Source organism: Channa argus, chromosome 5, assembly GCF_033026475.1.
Source record: "Channa argus isolate prfri chromosome 5, Channa argus male v1.0, whole genome shotgun sequence".
Taxonomy (NCBI): domain Eukaryota; kingdom Metazoa; phylum Chordata; class Actinopteri; order Anabantiformes; family Channidae; genus Channa; species Channa argus.
Window position 1 is genome coordinate 7,251,790 of NC_090201.1, and position 9,962 is coordinate 7,261,751.

Here is a 9,962-nt window from a genome sequence, read left to right on the forward strand (position 1 = left end):
CTATTGAACTGCAGATATCAAGTGTTAAGGCCTTGTTGACTTTAAATCTACAGATTCAAAGACAAACTCAATTCTGAATTCAATATCCAACATTAATTTATTTTATATACAAATTGACCCTGTAATTGTCAGCAATAAAAACAATATTGTGACTTACACACCAGTGGAACAAAACTTTTCACAAGGACATTTGTGCTATAAATTGCAAACTTTCAATTAGGACACAGATGGAACAGACTGTTCAAGTAATTAATTCATAAAAAGGGACCAAAGATCTGTTACCAAAACTTAATGTGAAACTAAAAAGCAGCTGTCAAGCAACAGCATGAGAAAATATTTATTTCTGGCAGAACTGTGCTGTGGGTGAAGACATATTTGAGTAGAAAAGAATTATAAGTAATTTACCACTGTAAATATTCTAAAAGTGAAATATATGCATTCAAATGTTTACTAAAAAAATATTTGCTTCAAATATAAATATAACAAATGTTGCAGCTGTAAGACAAAGTGTAGTAATTTTTACGCTAATGTACTTTCCACTTACATTCCACTACTTGCCATAGCTTGTTGCAGTTTTTAAAACTTCAAAATATTATGCTTGTTATTTTTATCTTCGTCATAATCTGTACTGAAATGGATTATTGCTAATGAGTTAACGTGCCATAATTATTAAGAATACATGCTAGACAGTTTTGTCTATTTGGCTCAGTCTTCACCCTCTACACTGAAATCTCTCTGATGCTGTGACCACATCATCTGTATTTTTTGGGGGCACCACACAAACTCATCTTTGGGAATGTAGTTTAAATAGGCGAACTTTAGAAGACGCCTGCGTTCCGACTTATTACGGACAGCAAACACAAAGTAGTTGAGTACGCTCTCCTTCACACATGGAAGTTCTCCATGGACCAGAGTTTCATTTAGGAAGAAGTGGACCAGAGGGGCTTGGTAGTGAGGGTACCCCAGGGTTCCAAGACACTTCAGGATTCGAGTGATGCGCAGATTGTTGTGGGTGTGACTGTCAGTGACAAACAGTAAAAAGTAAAACACAACATAGAAGGTTTGGTTGTTTTCAGAGAAAAACGTGATTCATTTTCCAAGTGCAATTCACCTGTTGAGGTTGTTGAACCTCTCTCTCCAGTTTGAGGCTCTCCGCACTTTTCCTTTTTCCTTATCATACAAGGTGATACCATAAAAGTCCAACATGAGCTGGTATGACTTCAGCAGATTTTCCTTTGCAGTCTTGTTGCTGAGAAAATCCTGTTGGACAGACAGTATCTCTGTTAGAGGACATGGATCATGTTTGAAATGTCAAGATGGTAGCTTTCAGATGTTTACCTGTATTTCTCCTCTTGTCAGCGCAGGCGCCTGAAAGTTCATCCCTGGTTCCTGCAGTGGGAACAACCTTTGGAGAAAAAATAAATAAGTTACAAATTTCATATGCTGAAATTGCATGTACTTCATTCCACTTGTGACTACAGACAACTTACCATTGAATATATGTGTGCACATACTCCAATGCGTCATACTCTCCATACCAGTCGTTGTGGAAATCTTGTATGTAGATACCTCATAACAGAAATGCAGAAATGTCAATCTACAAATAAATCAGCTCAAATTACAATAGATGCTATAGTTAAACAGACTGATTATGAGTTACAAAATAAATTCTTTACTGATACTGATTTGCACTAAAAAGCCAATCAAACCCTGCTGGATGCTTACCATCAGGTAAACACGCCTTAGTTCCAAGGTAGAATTCCAAAATGGGCTTGTCGCCCTGCAGAGCAGAGCAGAAATTCACGTTAAAACTGGACATGGGACATTTAAATGTATTTCAAATTAAGTAAAAGCCACTCAGACATGTATGTGTGAGACATACTTACAGGGTCCTGGATGAAATCGTGCAACCTGATCGGGGACTATGGGGAGAACATAAAACGGCACTGCGTAAGTCCAGTAAAAGGTGGCAATGTTAATGGACTCTGCCCAGTGTGTGTGTGTGTGTGTGTGTGTGTGTGTGTGTGTGTGTGTGTTTGACTTACATCGTAGTCGTGCCTGTAGTTCTGCATGTCTCTTGCAGCATTTTCAAATCTGCCAAACTTGTACTGAAACACAAAAAGACAGTTGAAGATCAGATTATACTTAGAAATTCAAACATGCCCCAAAATAAACACGTGTTAGTTTCCTGGGGGGCCTAGGTTGGTTTACTCACGGATCTGAAACTTGCTTTACGTCTGGTTCTCGCCCACGTGCGCGGCCGCTCCAGCCCCTCGCTCTCCCACGTTGAATCATACCTGCAGTACAGCTCATCAGTGGCGTCAACACCATAATCCTCGCTGTCAAACTCGTCGTCCTCACTTCCTTCACAGCTTTGTGTCTCGCAGTTTGGCTGTCGAAAGGACTCTTGTGGACCGTGCTCGACCTCCGCCTGGGAACCGCTCTGTGGTTGCGTGTTAGCCTCGTTTATTTCACTTTCTATGGGAGCATCGCCACTGTTTCGCCAGTTGATCGCTAAACGTAGAAGTCCAGTAAATGGAATGGAGAAGTATCTTGGAATAAAAGCCACTACGCGCCATAACCGTTCAATCAAACACCAAAGTCCGCCGAAGCCAAAGCTGCTCATCTTGAAGACCGAATGTCCGGCTCCACCACACAGCTGCTTCTTCTTCAGGCTTCCTGTTTGTGCCCTGTGCATCACTTTCACTTTCTGTAAGAGTCTTTACAGAAAATAGAAACTGTACCGCTCACGAGCCCAATGAGCAAAAACACAATATATATTGTGTCTTAAATCGCCTTAAAAGAAGCATCACGGAGAGGCCCGTTGTCTTTTTCAGCATCCACAGTGGTCAGATAGGAGCTTTTTTACTTACAAGGTTGGGGATTGAACCCACAACCTTGCAACTACAAGTTTTATTTGCTAACCTTAAGGCTACAGCCATAAATCCAGGTTTTAATAGTTTAAGGGGTGATGCCCTCAAATTCAAAGACTATTAGTTACCAAGTTTTAGATGTAGTGCATTACCCTGTTTACTTCCTTAAGCTATATTTGTAAAAAGGAGAAAAATATCCATATGCTGTTTTCAATCACTGACACAAACAAGGTAAAGTAGGACAATTCTTAGACCCCCCACCCAAACTGAGAAAACCTTTAAAAAAACCTTTGTAACATATTTTGTTCTCAGCGTAGTTAAAGCCTTTAGACATTATGGCTCTTTATTTTATGTTGGGCTGTATTGCCCTGGACTTTCAGCTGCCATCTTATCCAGAGCTCTTTTAAAAAAAGAGGATCTACCTGGTTACATTTGTTAGATTTAAAGAATAAAGAAAATAAGAAATAGACATATAATAAAAATAACTCTAAAGGATTCACAAACTTTCAAGCACCACATGGCTGGGTCTAATTGACACATATTCATTTAGGAAACAGTTACATGCATTGTACATTAGTGCTTATCAGTAGGTTAAACATGGGAATAAAAATGCAAGGAACTAGATGATAACTCTGTTTGCATTTGGACTGTCTGGTTCATTTATGAAAATGTCCTATTACATTATATAACTATACATTTTTCCAAAATGATTTCCAAGTCAGATAGAAACATATCATTCCATAATTATTATGGCTATTATGGTGAATTGTTGTAAAATAAATTAAAGTGTAGCTTATTTGTATTAATTTATTTGCTGAATCCAAGTTTTCGTTTTTTTTCACCTTGTTTGTTTCCCTGCGGGCAACACTGCTGATGTGGTCCACTAACCAGGACCATAAAATCACACTTGTGACAAAACATAATCAGATTTGTATTTCAACTCTGTCATCTTTCACAGAAAAAGACACAATTATTGGAATTTCAGAACACAAAGTCTGTAGTCAACTACATTTTACTGCTATCGGAGAAAACAGGAAACCTTATTTATTTACTTATTAAACAGTCTTTAAAGGAAGTGTTATTCTTTTTGTTATAGCAATCAATAGACTACGTCTCAGTGCTGTACACGCTCATCACATCGACTCTCTTTATCTTTACTGCCGTCACCACCTGTCATCAGACTAAAGATAACATCATGTTTGCAGGATATTTCACTGCCTCCTTTTTCATGGGCATGGCACATGGACAGATGAGAGTCTTAGCTCCAGTTGGTGGACATCATCCTCCTAATGTGTTCCTGTAGAAGATAAAAGAATTGCAGGAAGTGAGAGACAGGAGATGAAGTGCATCAGATAATGCAGCATCATTAGTCCATGGTTAAACCACAGGGCCCTTATTAAAACTATTATACAGTATATCTTAACATTTGTGAGTGTATGTATATGTGTGTACCTTCGCTCACTTGCTCTGTGCTTTGGTCCAGCATACAATGTGAAATTTACATAAGCAATTGATCTTGAATAATACTGACGTTAGCAATGTGTGCTCTTACTCAGTTGGTGAGGCAGTTATCTCTCCAAGACGCTTTTCAAAACGGATATTATTGCTCCTATTGCCATTGGAGACAATCAGTCTATAGTATATGCTGCACTGTGGACATTTGCTCAGCAGTAGATTCATTTGCGCGTACTGAACGGGATAAGGTCCTGTGCTGTCACTAAATGATACAAATACAGTGTTGAGATAGCCATATGTTCTGTAGGGAATGGAAGCAATAAATGTGGCTTTTATTGACAGGTCCACACTCTTTATGGTGCGGTTTAATGCATGAATAGGCCCCACAAAGGACCTCCTGAAATAAATGGGAACTTGTGCAGGGTATGAAACTGAAATAACTCTTCAGCCGGAGTTATAGGAGTCAGCCTGTTTTCTGGCTGTTCTGCTGTGAACCCAATTAGCATGACACTGAGCAAAAAGCTAACAGATGCCACTGAAAACCTCAGCGAGGCTCCACAAACCAAGCCTCCACGCTGCAGGTTCAAACTGTACACATAAACCATCTCCACCATCTCTCTCACTCAGCCCCTGGACTAGATTATGACTGCAGCTCTGCGGATCACCCAGTGACTAAGTGTGCTTGATAAAGGTCAGTGCTGCCACCAGTTAATGCTTCATCGCTCAGAGTGATGCTTTAGCCAAGCGTATTGTGAATACTCCGCACATGAACGCTTCACGGGGCAAAATAATCAGAAGAGTAGAGTTTTGAAAGGCCGGTTGTTTCTGCTGTGTTTCCCTGAACCCAGACACAACACACACCTAGTTTCTGACACTTTTGTATCCCAAACCTCTTCAAACACAGGATCATTGATTAACAGCTTGCAGTCAGTCTGGAGAAGCTGTCAGCAAAGATACTTCACAAAATGGGAGGATGTTTGATAAAAGGGACAACGAGTGATGATAAATACTGACAAGTAAGAATGTGGCAGACTTGTGAAGTAGCAGACAAGGTGAATTTCACTTTATGGGCAACAGTATTTATTCAATTATGTCATTTTTTTTTTAATTGTCCAGCACCATATAATTTGTGTCTAATCTGGGAAAAACACTGTTTTTTGTTAAAAAAAACCTATTTTTTAATTTGTAACTTTTTGACAGAAGATGCTTTACGTCCCAGAAACGTCTAAGTGTACGTCCACTGCACATGTTTACCACTTTATCGGTTGTTTACTGGGCCACTATTGACTTTGAAACCAGTTGAGATCTCACAAAATAATTCAAACGTGTCTTTAAGACAGATTCAAAGTGAGCTCAGAAAACCTGCGCTCCTTCACTTTATAATCAGTCATCAGGTTTCAACCCCTGAACGAACACAACTCTGGACAGTGAACGGTAATAAATTGTAGACAGACTGAACGCTGATGCACAGATGTTTAAAGCCTGTTTATCTGATCACAACGTAATCGAACAGACTGAATTTACAACACGTTTTATTGCAGCAGACCAACGGAGTCTCAGATGTCGATAAAGATTAACAGATCTTATGGAGGACGCGTCTGTCCTCTGTGCGTCCGTCCCTATGAGCGGCAGCACCCTGCGCTCTGCGCGCACTCCGGAGACTTGAGGATGAAGACTCAGAACATCAGGACCCTGTCTCTCATCCTCTCCATTCTTTTCTACCTGCTCCTCGGAGCGGCCGTCTTCGACGCACTGGAGTCGGAAAGTGAGAGCTCGAGGAAAAAGGCGCTGGAGCAGAAGCTGAACGAGCTGAAGAAGAAGTACGGCTTCACCGAGGATGACTACAGGGAGATTGAGAGAGTGGTGATCCTGTCGAAGCCGCACAGAGCAGGGAGCCAGTGGCAGTTCGCAGGCTCGTTTTATTTTTCCATCACTGTTATCACCACCATTGGCAAGTAGACGCACTAGTTTGTCTATATGTGCTTCCCTGAACACACATTTCTACGTCTGTTGGTGTGTGATGTTCACACGGGGCTGCTGCAGTGTGATGCAGTGTCAACGTGTTGTGATCACACTTCAGTGACCTCCTACAGATTAGCACCTTGTAAACAATAAATGACACTTCTGCTGTTCTGGTCAACACGTCTTCACACTGGTTACACTGATTTCTGCAACTTTGTCAAAACTTTCCTGTGTGATGCTCTTCTCTGCTTTTCATGTGCTTTTTGGATTGTTGCTCCGTCTTTGTTCTACATTTGGGTTCATCCGTCTATAAGCAGTTTCCATTCAACATCAACTTTATTGCACAACAGCAGCTGGGTTGCTTTTTCTAATATCTGGCAAAAAATGAAACCAGAGAGGCATCTTTCAACATCACCATTAACAATAACACTGAGATACATTTTGGATCAAAACTGACAAACTTGAGTTTTTTTTTTTTTTAAAGTGTTTACAGTTGATCCGTGATTTCAATGTTAAGCAGGATGTTACTGACCTCTATCTTTGCCCTGTTTTTAACTTTTTAAAATGTTTGCATCTCAAACTTGGATATTGAGTGATAGTAATGCTACTTGCAACGTGACATCAAACAGCAGCTAGAGGAGGATAAGCCCCTAAAATGACCTTTGGACACTATCCTCCCATTCTGAACCGGTTTATGTCTCCGTTGTGCATCAGCAGGTTCTCCCCACATTCAGGATCAGACTCCAGCTTACACATCTTTATATCCTAATCCATTTACTTTTCCAACAGTTGCCTTTACAAAGCTGCAGCCTGAGCGTAAGAAAATATGTATAATTGATTTGTTCATGCTTCTATTTGCTGAGGGTCAATGCGAAGGCAACACCCCCAGACAGTCAAAGCAGGGATTCATCATGAATAATGCAAACCTTATGTCAACAGCTTCCAATCAGACTGAGAGAAGACAGCAGGTGATCTGGGCCTTTTGTAAAGATGTATATAGATAAATCTCAGCAATTTTGAGCACAAATTTCAGAGATATATTTATAAAATACACTTTGTATTTGTAAAAATGAGTCAAAGGACCATAATACCAGCTCTTTAAGCAGTGGTCGAGACGCAGTTTGACTTTGACCTTTAGAGTTTAACAAGTGAGTGTCTTCGTCCAAGCAGCAGTATATCTTGGTGACAATTAATGTTCAAAGATTTAGTACCTGACAATGTGTTACCTGCATTTTAATGTGACTTTACAGGTTATGGCCACGTTGCTCCTCGCACTGATGCCGGCAAAGCCTTCTGTATGTTTTACGCAGTCCTGGGTATTCCTCTGACACTGGTCATGTTCCAAAGCCTGGGAGAGAGGATCAATACATTTGTCCGCTACCTCATGCGCAGAGCCAAGGAGGGCCTGGGTTTACAGAAGACAGAGGTGTCTATGGGGAACATGATTCTGGTGGGTCTGTTGTCCTGCATGAGCACACTATGCATTGGAGCTGCGGCTTTCTCCCATTTTGAGGACTGGACCTTCTTCAGCGCCTACTACTATTGCTTCATCACTCTGACTACCATTGGCCTTGGGGATTTTGTGGCCCTGCAGAAGAAAGATGGTCTCCAGAAGCGACCCCCTTATGTGGCCTTCAGCTTTATGTACATTTTGGTTGGCTTAACAGTCATTGGAGCTTTTCTTAACCTGGTGGTGCTGAGGTTTCTCACTGTAAGTTCAGATGAGCCTGACATGAGGGGAGAGGCACAGAGAGAGGAACAGGGACACTCTAGGGGCAAGAAGGACAACAGAAAAGTGCCAGACACTGAAGTAGAACCTGCAGTATTTAAAGATGGAGGTGGCAGGGGAAGCAGTTGGTGCAACCTGAGCCTGCCCGTCGAGGAGGGCACCAGCTGTTTGAACCTCCTCCCTTCTTCGGCAGAGGAGTGCAGACTTAATGAATCTGAGCAGCTAGAGCACTCGATGCTCCCAAGACCCAGCAGATTCAGGTCGTTGGTCTGCTGCATCTGCTGTGGTATGGACATGTCCGACCGTCCCCACCGTGACAAGGAGTGTGGCCACAGCAACCCCGTCTTTTACAACTCCATCTCCTACAGGGTGGACCAGGGCTCATGCAGCTCTTGTACTGTGTCATCACATGACTCCCCCAGCAGTACAGCTCTATGCTTAGGCAAGAACCACCCTCACAGCAGGAGGAGGTCATTCTAACTCTGAAGTCTTGACTTTATGTGAGCTTATGTGGATTTTTTTGCACTCAACCCAGAACAGATAAAAAGAATCACCCTATGCTGTCATAGTCATGAATGTACTAATACCGGTTACTGTACAAATAACATACAGGTTCAAATGTATTTTTCTATAAAATGTGTTTGAAAAAACAAATGAAAGTATACAGAAACTGTTAACCCACGTGTAGCCCAACATTACTGTCCCAGTGCGCTCTGTCGGTGTAAAGGGAGTGTGTGATCAACCAGCAGAAATCTAACATTTGCCTGAGAAAGTCAGGCTCACTGTATCTGCGTGAATTTTTCAGATGTCAGACTTTCTGCAGCGCGGTCACCTGTGACCTCTAGTAATCACGGCTGTCTTCTAATAGGGACGTACACTCTGTCGCTCTGGCTTGTTCCCAAGGTAACGTTTCCATCGCCTTTGCTCGGTGCAGTGGAAAGCTGGAGAGGGACACGCACAGTGCAATGAGCAGCAACTGTCTGAAGGCAGCAACCAGTTAAAACTGTAATTTCCAGACCGAGTCCCCTGTGATAAATGAGTTTGTCGACAAAATGTGAGTGTTTGGACTAAAATAGTGGAAAAATTGAAATGCCTCCAAATGGGATTTTAATTACCTTCTCAGACATGTGGTTGACTCACACATTGCTTTTATTCAAATTAGATGTACATTGCAAACCACAGAGATGAGGAGAAATGCCTAACCTTTCAATATTCAATCACTTAAAAAAAGGGTTTCATTTATTCACCTTGGTATTATCTAATTTATTCAAAACATTACTTAAAGGAGGACTCCACCAAACTACATATAAAGGGAATTCTCACAAAAAGTTAGAGATATTCGAGTTTCGGGTGAAATTTCAGAATGCAACTAAAATGCCCTGTAACCTTTATCGATGAACCTAATTTGACCTTCTCTAGTCTTTGGAATGCACATGTCCAACTGTTTAATGTTTCCGTACTTACTGCAACATCCTGTTCTCCAACAATGTGATTAACCGCAAAAATCACACATGATTCACGCCTGATCCATAAACCGACCACTAAATGTTCTGGTTCAATAATAACGTGCATTTAAACAGTCCTCTCTCATCATTCTGTTCACATTTTGACGTCATGAGACCAAGAGGACACCTAACAGTTGACACTGACATTTTTAGTTTTGGTAAATCCACCACTGTTGTCAGCTTTTGTTTCAGTAGTTTGAGATGAAGAAATGACCATTTAATGCTCCTACTTAAATGCCCTATTTTAATGATATAATGGGAAATGTAGGATCCAGAGGAAAGCTGCACAGGTACAGAGAGAACAAAGAAACGCCACATAGAGAGGCTACAGCCAGCAGGCGAATTCGAACAGGGGACCTTCTACCTGTGAGGTGGTAGTGCAAACCACTCCACCACCTTGTTGCCCCTAAATCACTGAAGTGAACCTTGGAATGTGTG

The 9,962-nt window shown here is 41.3% G+C and overlaps 2 protein-coding genes across 2 annotated transcripts; one reads left to right on the top strand and one right to left on the bottom strand.

The window, feature by feature from the left end:
- Positions 1–71: 71 nt before the first annotated feature.
- Positions 72–2,713, bottom strand: LOC137128143 (opioid growth factor receptor-like). Its single transcript, XM_067505934.1, has 8 exons — positions 2,216–2,713; positions 2,046–2,108; positions 1,887–1,922; positions 1,726–1,780; positions 1,491–1,569; positions 1,339–1,405; positions 1,112–1,260; positions 72–1,018 (listed from the first exon to the last, which is right to left on the bottom strand). The coding sequence occupies exons 1-8, from the start codon at positions 2,696–2,698 to the stop codon at positions 706–708; spliced, it is 1,245 nt and encodes a 414-aa protein (XP_067362035.1). The 5' UTR covers positions 2,699–2,713; the 3' UTR covers positions 72–705.
- A 3,017-nt stretch (positions 2,714–5,730) lies between these two features.
- LOC137127705 (potassium channel subfamily K member 15-like) lies at positions 5,731–8,919 on the top strand. The gene is made up of 2 exons (XM_067505029.1): positions 5,731–6,279; positions 7,541–8,919. Exons 1-2 carry the CDS (start codon positions 5,889–5,891, stop codon positions 8,497–8,499), a joined length of 1,350 nt encoding a protein of 449 aa, XP_067361130.1. The 5' UTR covers positions 5,731–5,888; the 3' UTR covers positions 8,500–8,919.
- The last annotated feature ends 1,043 nt before the right edge of the window (positions 8,920–9,962 follow it).